The sequence below is a fragment of the Mastigoproctus giganteus genome, chromosome 5, assembly GCF_048544385.1.
Source record: "Mastigoproctus giganteus isolate SK-2022 chromosome 5, ASM4854438v1, whole genome shotgun sequence".
NCBI lineage: Eukaryota > Metazoa > Arthropoda > Arachnida > Uropygi > Thelyphonidae > Mastigoproctus > Mastigoproctus giganteus.
The window spans coordinates 97,334,324-97,350,640 of NC_143579.1; the positions used below are offsets into that span (position 1 = coordinate 97,334,324).

Consider the following 16,317-nt stretch of genomic DNA (forward strand, 5'->3'; position numbering starts at 1 on the left):
CCCAGTTTCCAAATTATTCAGGATTATAATTAATTCCTAATAATTTAGAATTAATTATAATTCCCAAATTATTTAAAATTTTTCTAAATAATATTCTGTATTACAACTGAAGTTGAGTTGTTATCGTCCTTGTAACAACTAAGAGAGTCACAGAATGGGCAGGATTAACATAGCTTGGCACAGATTCTGTGAGATGATGGAATATTTATGCCTGATTCTAGTTAAGATTTTGCAAAACTATTCACATGCTAATCATGATAGGTGCTTCTTGACAACAAATATGACACATTTATTATGTTCCATGTCATTAGAGGGGAACAGGTATTCTGTGTGTTATCAGACACTCAGTCTAAAACACTGATGAATCCAATATCTTTCTATTACAGAAGATTTAGGAGAAGTCCAGTTGGCCTGCCTCCCTAAAATCCACTCATGCGCACCTTCTCGATGGTAAGTCCGGTTACGTCACTTAGGTGGCAATGAACATGTAGAGTGGTTCTCTTCAAGATGCCTGGTCAGCGTGAAGAGGAAAAGACCAAACCCTCCAGCATATGACAGCACAACAAAACAAATGGCCCTCAGTCTCCAGTGGATTTCACTCCCCCTCTTACAGCAGTGAGAGGATCAGAGTGGAAGCAGAGGGTGCTAAGAATCTCTGGGTATGACTAGGCTGCCATGCACGGAAACTGAACTTGGCCTGTTACAACGTAAGATCGCTCATCGGTGAAGACAGGATATTAGAGCTGGAAAAGGAATTAGAAAATGTGAATTGGAATATCATCAGTTTGGCTGAAACAAGTAGAAATTAATCACTTATAAGTTTATCAAGTGGAAGTCTGCTGCACACCAATGGAAACAGTGAGAGGAGTGAAGGTGGAGTTGGGTTTCTGGTCCATAAAGATTTAAAAAAACAACATTTTGGAATTCAAAATACATCACCAAGGATGTCAAGACTAATACTCAAGATTTCTAAGAGGTACAAGCTAGGTTATAATGATTTATCCACCAACATCGAGCCATGATGATGAAGAGGATGAAGAAATGTACACCGAAATTGAGCAGAAGAGCAGAAAGATGAGCAGAAAACCCACTACACTATTCTTATGGGGGACTTCAATGCTAAAGTTGGAAAAAAGACAAAACAGCGCAGAAAGGGGAACTGTAGGAAATTTTGGAATTGGTGAAAGAAATGAAAGAGGTTGTTGTTGTTGCTGTTGGGTTTAACAACACATAGGCTACTTGGGCCATATTGTGTCTTTCTAATGGTGAATATGAAATAAATAACTATATTTTATGATATATTCCTATCCGGTTTAGGAAAGTAAATAGTTCTTTCAAGGTTTAAAAAAAAAAAAAAAAAAAAAAACTAATAGAGAGAATGAAAGAGGTGAAAGACTTGTGGAATATGCAGAATCTCAAAGATTGTCAGTAATGAACACTTTTTTTTTTTTTTTTTCAAGAAAAGGGTGAACAGAAAGTGGACATGGAAGAGCCCAAATGGATTAACAACTAATGAAATCGACTTCATCCTCACTAACAGAAGATATATCGTGAATGATGTTAGTGTCCTGAATAAGGTAAATGTTGGAAGTGATCACAGAATGGCAAGATGCACACTTGATATAGATGTAAGAAAAGAAAGAAAAAAACTGACTCGAGTAAATAATACGAAGGTCTTTGAGATAACAGAAGAGGAGAAAAAGCAGTACGTACTGGAACTTAGAACAAGTTTGAGCTTCTTCAAATGGCTCTGGACCAAGATATTGATGAGGAATATTACTACTTTCTGAAAGTGATAAAGCCCAAGAAACCTATTGGTAAAAAGAAATCCAAAGAAGAAAAAATTAGTCAAGAAACACTGGTCATGATGAACTGAAGACGACAAATGAAGAGCAAGAAAAACACTGACAAGGAGAAAATTGAGTAACTGAGTTATGCAAATCCATTAGAAAGAGACTCAGAGAGGACATAAGAAGATTTAACACAAAAGAAAGTAGAACAAGCATTAAGGGAAAACAAAGGACTTAAATCAGCAGCCATGAGCAGTAATACAGAAAGACAAATGATACTGAAACTGAAGAATAGTGATGGTGTACTTATAAACAGCACAGAAAGCATAATTCAAATAGCAGAAGGCTACTATAGAGACTAATTATACAAGGAGTGAGGGAATGATGTCAGCAATGGGGAAGATGGATCGCAAATTAGTAACACATACAACATACCCAATATGCTTCCTGATGAGGTAGAACATGCTTTGAAGAAAATGAAGAATAACAAAGCCCGGGGGAAGATAAAGTTACTGTAGAGTTGTTAAAATTGGGAGGAAGAGACATAACACAAAAACTGGCAAAGCTCTTCACAAAGTGCATTAGAAAAGGTGTGACGCCTAAGCAGTGGAATAATGCAATCATAGTTTTGCTGCATAAGAAAGGAGATAAATCAGAAATTGGAAATTATAGACTAATTAGCTTGTTATCCCACATTTACAATTTATTCACAAGGGTCATTACTAACAGATTAGAAAAAATACTTGATGAGAAAAAACCAAAAGAGCAAGCTGGCTTTAGGACAGGATTCTCAACTATGGATCACCTTCACATAATATCACAGCTAATGGAGAAAGCAAATAAATATAAAACACCATTATGCCTGGCATTTGTGGATTATGAAAAGGCATTTCACTCCATACAGCATACGGCAATGTTTCGGGCACTGGAAAAACAAGGCATAGATACCCCATATATTATGATTTTGAAGAAAATATATGAAAACGCTACCTCCTTTATTAGACTAGACAAAGACAGTAGCAAATTTAAAATCGAGAAAGGAGTTCAACAAGGAGACACAATATCTCCGAAGCTGTTTATTGCTGCCCTTGTTTCTTTATTTGGTTTTTAGGAGCATTAGCAACTAAGGCCATATTGCTCCGGGGATATGCGGTGGTCATTCCCTGACCTTTCCGCATCCTCCGTATTTGGTGATCATGGGCTCGAACCCCAATCTAATCAAGCAGCGTGTGCTACGCACTGCTGCTCCTGCCCACCTGGCTACGGAGGCACCATTGCTGCCCTTGAGGAAGTTTTCAGAAGACTAGACTAGTCACAGAAAGGAGTCAATGTGAATGGAGAGTACCTAAACCAGTTACGATTTGCAGATGACATTGTGGTCATAAGCCACGATCCCAAAGAATTAGAGGAAAATCTTAATCAGTTATGCACAGTTAGAAAGGATTTTGGACTAAAGATGAATATGGCTAAAACAAAAGTAATGATGAACAAGTATGCCACAGAAAGGGACATAATGATTGAAGGAGCAGTAATTGAAAAGGTGGAGTCATATACTTATCTGAGACAAGTTATTAGCTGTAATAATGATAAATGGCTGGAAGTAAAGAGAAGAATAAATTTTGGATGGATAGCATTCAGGAAATATAGTCACATATTGAAAAGCAATATCCCAGTTTGTCTGAAACGTAAAATAATGAACCAATGTATACTCCCCACCATGACTTATGGAAGTGAAACTTGGGCACTCACCAAAAGAATGGAAGAGAAGCTGAGAACTACACAGCGAAGAATGGAATGGATTATATTGGGAATAATCAGACTTTAGATAAGAAGAGAAACATATGGATCAGGCAGCAAACTCAAGTAAAGGACATTCTTATCAAAACTAAAGAACTAAAATGGTCTTGGCAGGACACATAGCTTGAAGTTGTTGTTTGTTGTTTGGTTTTTAGGAGTATTAGCAACTAAGGCTCTGATATTCCGTTCTGATAGTCCGTTCTGATATTCCCTGTCAGAGATTTGGTAATTTGGAATCTCCTCTTTTCAATCTTCTCTGGCTTAAAATCTCTCTACCTCATTCTGTTAAATTCATCTGCTGCATCTACCGTTCTCCCAACTCCACTAATCACTTAAATAAATATCTGTTAAACTAAGGCCATATTGCTCCGGGAATATGCGGTGGTCATTCGCTGACCTTTCCGCATCCTCCGTATTTGGTGGTGATGGGCTCAAACCCCGGTCTAATCAAGAAGCGTGTGCTACCCACTGCTGCTCCTTCCCACCTGGCTACAGAGGCGCCAAGCTTATCTGTGAAAAGATCTAAACCTCCCAAACACTTCCTAGTTAAACTAACAAATATACGTGATCTCAGTTCTAATCTGAACGATGTCCATTTCCACTTCCTGTCCAAACCCCACGTACTTTTTCTGACAGAATCTCAGTTAGCAGTTGATTCAACTACTGCTCATCTAAGTTGGCCAATTTTATTTGCTTTATGATTCTTTTTGCCTCAAAGGTGGTAATTTTGCATATGTCCGTTCTGATATTCCCTGTCAGAGATTTGGTAATTTGGAATCTCCTCTTTTCAATCTTCTCTGGCTTAAAATCTCTCTACCTCATTCTGTTAAATTCATCTGCTGCATCTACCGTTCTCCCAACTCCACTAATCACTTGGAGCTTTTTGACTTCCTCTCTTTGCAACTTGATTTTCTCCAGTCCAACTTTCCCAACAGTGAGGTAATTTTCTTTGGTGATTTTAATGTTCACAACTCCAGCTGGCTTCCGTTTTCTAGTCACACCGACCCAGCTGGTCAAGACGCTGAGGCTTTTGCAATTATTAATAACCTTGCACAGATTGTTCATTTACTTAAAAGTATACAGGACAATCCTAACCATACCGCCAACACGACTGATCTTTTTCTCACAAGCAACCCTTCTAAGTACACTGTCGAAATGAGTGGTCCATTAGGCACCTCACATCAAAACTTGATCTGAGGTGCCTAATGGACTTTATCTCATGGCTATTCACAACCTCGTGTTGTTTGGTATTACAACAATGCAAAATGGGATGACCTGCGAGATTTCTTTTCTTTCTTTCCTTGGTCAGATTACTGTTTAAAAACTTCTGATGTCAACATTTGCTCATATCATGTCAGTGAAATTATTCTTGTAGGAATGGAATCCTTTACCCCCCGGGTCCACTTTAAAATCTCATCCTTTATCTTAACCTTGGTATTCCAATAAATGTGCTAAGACTGTTCAAGAGAAGAATGTTACATATCGTAATTGGCTTGATTCCAATTCTCTAGATTTTGAATGGGCTAAGAGTAGAAAACTTGCTTCTTGCCCTAATGGTAGCTGAGCATTCTGGTCTCTTGCTAAACCTATTGGCCGCAACGTTTGCCAATCTCTGCTTCCACCAATGTCAAAACCAGATGATTCTGTTGTTACTTCAGCCAAGGATAAAGCTGACCTGCTAGCATCCCATTTTTTCTTCCAACTCATGTATTAATGATCTTGGTAAAACACCTCTCACCATTCCCAACACGCCTCATTCAATGCCTCCTGTTGTCTTCCATCAAAAGGATATCAGAAGGATTTTGACAAAACTTGATGCTCAGAAAGCTCCAGGTCCTGAGGGTATTTCTCCACTTGTTCTCAAAACCTGTGCTCCTGAACTTACTCCTGTTTTTGACACCTTTTTTCACTTTATTATTCCAAAGGTGTTTTTCCTTCTGCTTGGAAATTTGCTCATATCCATCCATTTCCTAAAAAGGGTGACAAATCCCTCCAATCCACTTATCGTCCCATTGCAATTACTTCTACTCTTTCTAAAGTAATGGAGAAATCAATTAACCACCAACTCTTAAACTGCCTAGAAACCTTCCTTCTGATCAACGATTGCCAGTATGGATTCCGTCAGTGTCAATCCACTGGTGATATTCTGGCTTATGTTACCCATTTATGGACAAATTCAATGGAAAAGTTGGGTGAAACACAAGCAGTTGCTCTTGACATCTCAAAGGCTTTCGATCGTATTTGGAATAAAGGTGTTCTAAACAAGTTTCCATCTTATGGTCTGCCAACTGCTTTTTGTAATTGGTTATCCAGTTTTCTTTCTGATCGCTCACTGTTGGTGATGGTAGATGGCTCTCTGTCTTCTAACTTCTCAACTAATGCTGGTGTCGCCCAAGGTTCAGTTCTTTCCCCCACTCTTTTCCTCTTATATATTAATGACCTTCTTCCATTGACTGGAAGTCCTATCCATAGTTTTGCCGATGATAGCAAATTTTATACCACTTTCCATTTAGAGAAACCTTGCCCTGCTCAATCAGCTTCAACTTCTCAAATATCCGCTACCAATTCCTTAAATGCCGATCTCCAAGTAATACTGCAGTGGGCCAGAGACAACTTAGTTGATTTCAATCCTTCTAAAACTCAGTCTTGTCTTATATCTCGCAAAAATGATTCTTCTGCTCCTGTGCTTATCTTTGGTGACACTTCGATTTCTAGGCAAGACAATATATCTCTTTTGGGGATTACCCTGACTTCTAATCTCTCTTGGCACAAGCACATTACAAATATTGCTTCCTCTGCATCTAAAAAACTTGGTTTTCTCTTTAACTCCTGGCATTATTTTACTTCCAAACAGCTGTTTACTCTGTACAAATCAGAAATCCGCTCTACCATGGAATATTGTTCCCACATCTGGGGTGGTGCCCCCAAAACCTCTCACATGCTTCTAATTCAATTCAGAAGAGGGCAGTTAGGTTAATTAATGACTCATCTCTAACAGAGTCTCTTCGCTCGCTGTCTCATAGACATACTGTTTCTGCTGCATACCTTTTTCTACAGATATTTCCATGGGCACTGTTCTTCTGAATTGGCTTCTATAATTCCCACTCTCTCTCTTGCAAAACAGTCCGAACACATGCCGCCAGCAACCAACATTGATTTACTCTCCAACTTCAAACTCGCAGAACCAACTTTTCTTCTTCCTCATTTATTCATTCAACTGCTGTTTTCTGGAACAACCTTCCTTTGTACCTATTTCCTGCAAATTAAAGTCTTCAGAAGTTGAAGTCCAATGTCAACAAATATCTTCTTTCATCTTCTCAACCTCTAACCCAAGCACGGTACTAAGTACTATTGGTTCTAATACTGCTCGTGTTTTGGGTTTTAAAAAAAAAAAAAATAATAATAATATAAGTACCGTGTTGTGTGAAGGTCATGTAAGAGCAAAAATGGAGATTGCATGTATGTATATACAGGGTGATTTAGTAGGAATAGAAAATATTTTGGGAGATTATAGTATCGATTATTCTGACTTAAAAAAGTTCATAGAAACATGTGTCCAATTCTCAATGGATACAGAGATACAGCTGTTTGAAACTGGTGTGCACAGCTCCCTGAATCAGATGTGATCAAGAAGAAGCAGTTATAATCTGACGCTGTTTGGTGTTAGAAGTGTTGTGAAGAATGCCACACATCTTCACACATGCTGAATATGCTAATATGGTGTTTTTCTATGGTTTTTGTGGAAGTGCTATTGCTGCTTGTAGGGAATACCATTGACGGTTTCCTAACTGCAGTATACCAGATTCAAGAGTGTTTACACCAAACTGCATGAGACCGGTACAGTTCCAGTGCTCATATTACTTCTGAACGTGCAAATACAAAATGTGGATGAAATAGAGCACACTTCAGTTGGTAGAACGTAGTCCTACTATTAGCAGATTAAGAATTTCTACATATATCGGTGTTCCACAGACAAGAGTATGGTGAATATTACATGAGCACGGCTTGTATCCATTTCACATACAGCGGGTGCAACACCTTCAACCAGGAGACGATTGGAATTTTGTCGGTGGGTAAATGCTAATTGCCAATTAATTCCATTAATACTGTTCAGCAATGAAGGCTACTTTCACCCCTGACGGTATCAACAACGCCCGTAACTCTAATAAGTGGTCAGACGAAAATCCACATGCCACTGTAGAAACAAATTTTCAACATCACTTCTCTATAAACGTGTGATGCAGTATCATTTACAAACAGTTGATTGGACTGGTTGGTTGGTTGGTTGATTGTTAGGAGTTTTATGGCGCATCAGCATCTAAGGCTATTGTATGCCAAGTCTAAAGGTATAAAATATAAAGATATAAAAATATGCAAAAATATAAAATATCTGATTAATATATTATAAACAAAGGTATGACATAAAAACAGTTATAACATATTAAACATTTAAATAGTTTAAATAAAATTATATAGCTTAATCAGTTGTAAAAACCTGAATACATCTGACACATTGTCATCATCCAATAAAATCTGCCTAAGTGTATAAGGCTCAGACAGATGGGTAAAACATAAATGGCATTAATTACTAAAAGACATACATTCTACTAAAATATGACGAATAGTTAAAATTGCTTTACAACGTCTACACACAGAACAGTCATCTGCCCTCAGCAAACAGGAATACATCAGGTGACTATATCCTATGCCTAGCCAAGCAAAGGCTACTTCCTACCGGCAAATCTTGTACTGACTAGAATGCCAATGCATTAATACAGGCTTGATTTCATTTAGTTTGTTAGTATGGCACCCATTCCAAGATTCTTGTCAACATGCGCATAATATTTTGTGGATTAGTTACCTGCAGTCTGTATAGGGGACTGACAAGCAGATGTGACTTTGTGGCACTGCTGATTTGGCTGCTGCATCTGCCAAGTCATTGCCTCTGATACCAACATGGCTAGAGATCCAGCAAAAGCGAATATCAAAGTTTAACTCTTAGAGAGAGAGAGAGAGAGAGAGAGAGAGAGAGTAATATCTGCTGCATCTGACATAATATTGGGTGAGTGCTTCTCACATTGGGTATAAGGTGGTAGATGACTTTCATCAACCGGTGAAATACCACCACTTTGCTTATTGGAGGCTTGAAGTGGTGAAACCCATGTTTAGTCTCTAGAGCAAAGTTTCCGGCATCCCCCCCCCCCCATACTTCACCTTCAAGCCATGCACGGTACTGGGTACTATAGGTTTTGATACCTTTCGTGTTTGGGGTTTTCATTAAAAAAAAAATAAATAAAAAAATAAGGCCTGTAATAAGCTTAGGGAGTCAGTATATAACATGCACCTTTGGTACTGGTGGGATTTTATAAGATCAGAGGCCAGTTCTCTTGCATGTAGCTCTGCAGTGTATATGCTACATTCATATGGAATACGAATGCAGATTGTTTTGCTTCAAAAAACACAAGCAGATCCCACGAACTCTTCAGACTTCGAGCCATCTGTATATACCAGGAAGAAGTCGAGGTATTCGGCACACTGTGCTGCAAAGAGTTGAAAGCTAACACATACATGGCGATGTGTTAGCTTTCAGCCAGCTCCTAAGACTAAAGTCACAAGATGGAGATCGTATATTCCAAGGAGGAAGGACTTGCTTGGCTGGTGTGGATATACTATCCAACGTGAAGTTAATATCATGAACCAGCTCTTGAATCCTGATGCCAAAGGGCTGACTGACAGTTTTGCATATATTATATAGATTTTCCCACTGTGACATATATACGGATGACCACATAGGTGAGGTCAGGGATTTTATTTTTATGGCATATTTTAACAACAATTGCTGACATAGAAGCATCAATGGTGGTTCATTGGCTTCAACATATAGACTTTGGACAGACAAAGAACAAAATGGCCCTGTGACGATCCGGATGGCTCTATGGTGGATTGGGTCAAGCCAACATAGTACAGAATTTCAAACAGAAGGCTTGGGAACCATAGTCCCACAGGGCCCATTTACCTAGAATTTCTGCAAAACAAACTTCCACTACTATTGGAGGATGTTCCCTTGGCTACAAGGGATTGGTATGTATTTTCAGCATGATAGAGCTCCTGCATATCATACCCATTTGGTGATACAATATCTAAATTGAACTTTCCCTGAACGATGGATCGGCTGCAATCAGTGGTCCCGTTCATTGGCCACCAGGGTGTCCAGATCTTACTACATTAGATTTTTGTTTGTGGGATGGATGAAAAGCGTAGTATACAAAGAAAAGGTGAATACAAGAGACGAATTGCTCACTTGCATTTTGGATACTGCTGCCCTCATTGAGGTTGGCGGTGGGATTTTCGAACATTTATTGTGAAATGTAAACAATTTGTCAATTATTTGTGTTTTGTATTCATTCAAAAAGTCAATAAATACAAACAATAAGTCATTTATTGTTCTTTAATACCTCTCATAATGGCTTTGTGCATGCCAGTTTCAAACAGATATATCTCCATATCCATTGAGAATTAGAAACATGTTTATACAAACTTTTTTACCCAAAAAAATCGATACTATAACTTCCCAAAATATTTACTATTTCTCCTGAATCACACATATACAACATGCCTCAGGGCCCTCCTCCATACTAGTGATCGGCATAATCAAGAGTCTAAATTGAAATAATCAATTATGGCCAATAATCAAAATAATCGATTATAGCAGTTTCATTATCAATTATATTCAAATATGTACCGTATTTCCCCATGTGTAAGATGCACCTTTTTTCGAAAAATTTGGGGTCTAAAAACTGGGTGCGTCTTATACAGTGGTTGTAGATTTTTTTATTTGCGTTTCCCGCTTTTTCGCGCTTGTTGTCTTTGCGCTCATTGTTTCGCATTTGTTACCGGTATATTAGGTTACGTTTTGCCACGTTCTGCCCAGAAATGGCTCAGAAAAGATTTTTATACAGTGCTGAATTCAAGTTAAAAGTGATCCAGTTTGCAAAAGTGAATGGAAATCATGCTGCTGAACGTAAGTTTGGTCCTCCTCCAACTGAGAAAACAATCCGAGACTGACTACGGGAAGAAGAAACCCTACTGAAAACACCACGGCAGAAGAAGGCCATTAGAGGCAAGTCAGCAAAATGGCCTGATTTAGAGAGGGAATTGAAGATATGGATTGTAGAGCAAAGGGCAATTGGAATTTCAGTGTCCACAAAGATGGTTCAGCATGAGACAAGAAGAATTGCTGATGAAAAAGAAGTTACTGAATTCAAAGGAGGACACAAAAGGTGCTTCAGGTTCATGAAACGGAATGGACAAAGCATGCGTACACGCACCAGACTTGCCCAAAAGATGCTTTCAGGCATCTTTTGGGCAAGTCATGAGCAGCAGGTCCTTAAATTTCATTGTTTAGTCATTCGATGTCAGAAGACACATCAGTTTGAGTTGAGACAGATTGTAAATATGGACGAAGTCCCCTTCAATTTGATGTCCCAAGTAACAGAACTGTTGATAAGAAGGGAGTGAAAACTGTAATTGTGAAGACAAGTGGACATGAAAAGAGCCATTGTACAGTTGTTCTAGCTTGTTGTGCCGACGGAACCAAGCTGCCTCCTATGCTAATTTTCAAACGCAAAACAATGCAAAAAGAAGATATTCCTCGAGGAGTGATTGTCCACGTTCATGACAAGGGTTGGATGGATCAGGATGGGATGAAGATCTGGTTTGAGAAAGTTTGGAGCAGGAGACTAGGTGGGCTCTTACGCAAACCTGCCCTATTGGTGCTTGATCAGTTCAGAGCACACAAAGAAGATTGCTGCAGAGCAAAAAACAAAACTTGCCATCATACCTGGAGGCTTGACATCCCAGCTCCAACCACTTGATGTCAGCGTTAACAAACCCTTCAAAGCTGCCATGAGAGACGAAAGGAACCAATGGATGAAGTCTTCTGGGGACAATTTGACAACAGCAGGAAGAGTGAAGAAACCAACTACCGGAGAAGTTTGTACCTGGGTGAAAAGATCCTGGGATAATATCAAGATTGAGATCGTTGTCAAGTCATTTAAGAAGTGTGGCATTTCAAATGCCATAGATGGAACTGAGGACGAGGCAATATATGAAGACAGTGATTCTTCATCAGACACAGATGAGGACAAGCTAATGGATGGGAGTTTTGACAGTGATGAGGAGTTGTATGAATTTTATGATGAATAAAACTTGAGTTCAATAACTTTATGTAATACGTGTTTTTTTTCAAATTTCAGGCCCCAAAATTAAGGTGCATCTTATACATGGGGAAATACGGTAAGTCAGATTATTATGAAAACAACAAGATGAAAACTCGCAAAAAAAAAACATTGGAAGGATTCAATCTGATGTTATCAAAACTAAAAATAAAGTGCTGTTAACTAATTTTAGTATAATTGATTATTTATATTATTGAAGTAATCAATTATTAATCATTTGAATATGGCCATCACTATTCCACACACACACACACACATATATATATATATATATATATACACACACAGGGTGATTCACTACCAGTGTGACAAACTTGCAGGAGGTGTAGGGGGCACAAAGACGAATCAGAATCACATAGCATTGCAGGGTCCGAAATGCCTTCATCATGCGGTAGAGGACGTTGAACGGGAGGTCGCGTGAACAGCGATCCCGCTGGAAGTCAGCATTTGCGAACCGGTTCCCGAGGCAGTAGGATGGACGAATATTCAAACATTGAACTGGCCGACATGCACATCGCGTATGGAGCTACAGACTGTAACAGGCACGCCGCTCTGCGCTTGTGCCAGGAACATTTCCCGCACAGGCATGCTCCTCATCATACGATTTTCGCACGTGTGCACAGAAGGTTACGTGAGACTGGTTGTTTCATGAGAGGTATCATGAACCGAGAGTGAAACGACGAGGACGCCAGACAATGAGGAGAATGTCCTACGTCTTGCAGAGGGGCAATCCGAGTAAGAGTACTCAAGCGATAGGCCAACGATTGGGTATTTCCCAATCCACGGTATGGAGGATACTGTCAACAAACCAAATGAGTTCATACCATCTGCAACGCATCCAATCATTGGAGCCTGCGGATTATCCACTCCAGAGGACTTTTACTTGGTTTCTTCAACAGAAACGGTTCACAAATGCTGACTTCCAGCAGGATCGCTGTTCATGCGACCTCCCGTTCAACGTCCTCTACCGCATGACGAAGACCCTGCAATGCTATGTGATTCCGATTCGTCTTTGTGCCCCCTACACCTCCGGCAAGTTTGTCGCACTGGTAGTGAATCACCCTGTATGTATATGTATATATACATATAAAGTAAACCCCCGCTATTCGCGGTATCTGTATTCGCGGTTTCGTGTATCGCGATCGCTGATTTAATATAAAATGAAACCTAAAAAAATGTGAATTTTAAAGTGCCGTGAATATTTTTCGCCATACAAAAATATGTGCGTGGCTAACATTCTCTTTCCCGGTCAAAACAGCACTCGGTGAGTGGGGGGAGAGGGGTGACAAAATCGCGAGCGTGGATGTTTCTCGCTAATCCTTGTTCAGTATGTGTTATGCGCTTGTCATGGAAGGTTTCATCGTTTGCTTTTAATTTATATGCTTATAAATTGAATAAATTTATCAATTTATAAACTGATATGCTTACAAAAGTGATAAATCTACCATTTTGCAGTGTAAAACAGACTTTTTCGAGTGTGTTAATGGAAGAAAGTGACTTTATTGTGGACAAGTTCTTTCTAACCCGTACAAAAATATGGCTACGAATAACAAGAGAAATGTGAAAATATGAAAGAAGGTGATGACATTAGCGAATAAAATTGACTTATTAGATAAAATTTCTAATGGTGAAAGTGTCTCCTCAGTGGCAAAACATTATAAAATCAATGAGTCAACGGTACGATCAATCAAAAAATCGGAAGTAAAAATCCGCCGTAGTGTCCGTGAAAACGTGCTAATTGCTTCAAAAATTTGCTCTGTAACTCATTATGTTAAATTAGAAAAAATGGAAAAAGCTTTAAATCTGTGGATAGAAGACCGAACCCAAAATAAAATTCTGTTAAGTTCACTCAACATTCGTGAAAAGGCAAAACTCCTTTATCAACACTTTAGCGAAACTGGTGATAGCACTGGCGGGATAAGTTTTTTAGCTAGCAAAGGCGCTAGTTTAAAATTTCTAATAAATATTACATTTAATATTAAATTGTTTCTTATTTTCATTTCGATGCCATATGCTTGCATTTCACTATGTACTGTCTATGTACATAGTCATATTATAAAGGTACATATAATACATACATAGACAAAATTTTAGACTAGTTTTTCTTATATATCTCATACTTTGGAACGGAACCCCTTTATTACTATGGGAGCCATAACTCAGTATTCGCATTTTTGGTATTCGCGACATTTCTCAGGAAAGTAACCCCCGCGAATAGCGGGGGGTTTACTGTATATATATATATATATATATATATACTCATTAGCCAAAATATTATGACCACCTGCCTAATAGTGGGTTGGGCCAACTTTCGCTTGCACCTCACATAGCATCGACTTCATAAGACTGCGGGTGTTCTTAGGAATTCTGGACCAGCTGAACAGAACTCCTGGAGTTCAGCAAGGAAGTGAGGCACTGGAGTGGACTGACAAATGCTGCGTTCCACTGTATCCCACAAACGTTCAATGGCATTGATGGCAAGTGAATTTGGTGGCCAGGGGAGCATGCAAAATGCTTGGACATTATCCTAGTTCTCTGTTGAAATTCCAACAGATCCTTCCCTTTCCCCATTGCCCAGGTGCCTGATGAACTCAGGCACTAACCTATGCCATCACTATATATACCGCATCCATCAGTGATGTCACTCCTGGGTGCTATCAGATGTATCCACTTGTGGAAACAGGCGTGGTAATAATGTTTTGGCTTATGAATGTGACTGTGCACGTGCACACACACACCCTCCAGTCCACCAAAGATAAAGATATTCCCCCCCCCTTTCTCCAAACGTTTTGTAAAAACTGGTTTGGAATTGGGTTGAGGAAAAACACACACAAAGTGATCTCATAAATCCTTTCACTTTTTTTTTTTTTTTTTTGAAAAATAAGCTAATAGAAACACAGCTAAACTTATTAACTCAAATGGTTTTAGCTAATTATGCTATACTTTAACCTATGTTTATCTTTTTCCCCTAGAACTGCTACCATACATACATTAAATAATTTTTCATGTTTTCTATAGTCCTCCATCCCCAACTTCTTCATTACATGAGATTAGAGATTATTATTCTTAAAAATATTAGTGGGAAAGCACTTCTCCTGAATTAAACTATATATATTAAATTAAAAAACTTTTAAAATTTATGTTATTATAATTACAAAACTTAAATTTTTAAGTTTTCTTACATAAAGAAAAATAAAAAGACATATTTATTATAAAAATATTATGAATAACTTACAAAGGCAATCTGGAAAATTATAGTGTCCAGGAGAACATCTATCACACTTATAACCAGCATAGTTGACTAAGCAGCGGCATCTCCCAGAGTTATCACAAACCGAGCTAATTGATCCTTGTTCATTACAGAGACAATCTAAAATTTTAAAAAATTAAATAAATATACACAAACTTCCTATAGGAAATGAATATGAAACATCATAATATATAATAAAATTATGAAAAATGGCATCAACCTTCCCATTATTCTTCAAGATATTTTAGAAACACCAACTAATATTTTTATTGATAATTCTTAGCCATATCATGAAAATACACCAGATCCTGAAAATAATCCAAAAATAATTTGTAAAAAAAAAAAAAAAAAAAACAATGTTTTGTTAAGGAAGTATATCCTACATGGTTACTCATGTGATAAAACTTTATATGTTTTATAATAACATAAAGCTGCCCAAACTTGTACTTACTGATAAACTAGAAATTCATTAGTGATAACGCACTTGTTGATCATTATTGCTATTTTTTTAATTACTGAATCATTTTCTTTTTCAATAAAAACAACTGCTCTCACAAACATGGCCCAAATGGTAAAAAGTAAAAGAAAAATGTTGCTGCTCAACTTACAGCACCAATTAAATTTTGAACAGTGTCAAGCAATTTTGAAAAGTGTCTAAAAAAAAGTAGGAATTTCAAACCTTGGAAAATATAAATTTATATACCTACTTCCGAGAGCCCACACTTGCAAAATGCAAATTTAAGCATAAATTCTAGAAGGTTTAAGTAATTTTTTTTTTGAGTATAACAACAAATAATAAAGAGTTCTTATTAGAGATATTTTATTATTTTCCTTATAAAATTTATGGGAAAGTATAACCACAATGTTACTTAAGTAGTTTTTTTGAGCACAATAACAGCAACTCTTAAATTTTTGTGAGAGGTGTTGACCACTTCTAGAATTCTTTATAACAATGAAAATTCTGCCTTCTTCATTTTACTAACCTCCCCCCCCCCCCCAAGAGCCTTATATATCTCAACCAGGTCCCCCTCTAAGGTGCCTGCTTTTCAAGCTCTGTAGCCCACATAATCGAAGCCTTTCCTCATACAGACACTCTTTTACCAATCTCACCATGCAAGTTGCCCTTCTTTGGAACTTTCAAGCAGCTCAATATCTTTTTTCAGATGAGATCTCCATTCTTGAATACAGTATTACAAATGCAGTCTTACAATTTTCTTATACATTGGCATTATGACTTCTCTAT

The 16,317-nt window shown here is 38.0% G+C and overlaps 1 protein-coding gene across 1 annotated transcript in view; it reads right to left on the bottom strand.

Moving 5' to 3' along the window:
• Positions 1–16,317, bottom strand: part of LanA (laminin subunit alpha) — a 1,178,005-nt gene that overhangs the window by 938,453 nt on the left and 223,235 nt on the right. Inside the window, exon 9 of the mRNA XM_090374120.1 lies at positions 15,060–15,194. Coding sequence (XP_090230246.1) covers positions 15,060–15,194 — 135 coding nt within the window. The remainder of the gene's footprint in view (positions 1–15,059; positions 15,195–16,317) is intronic.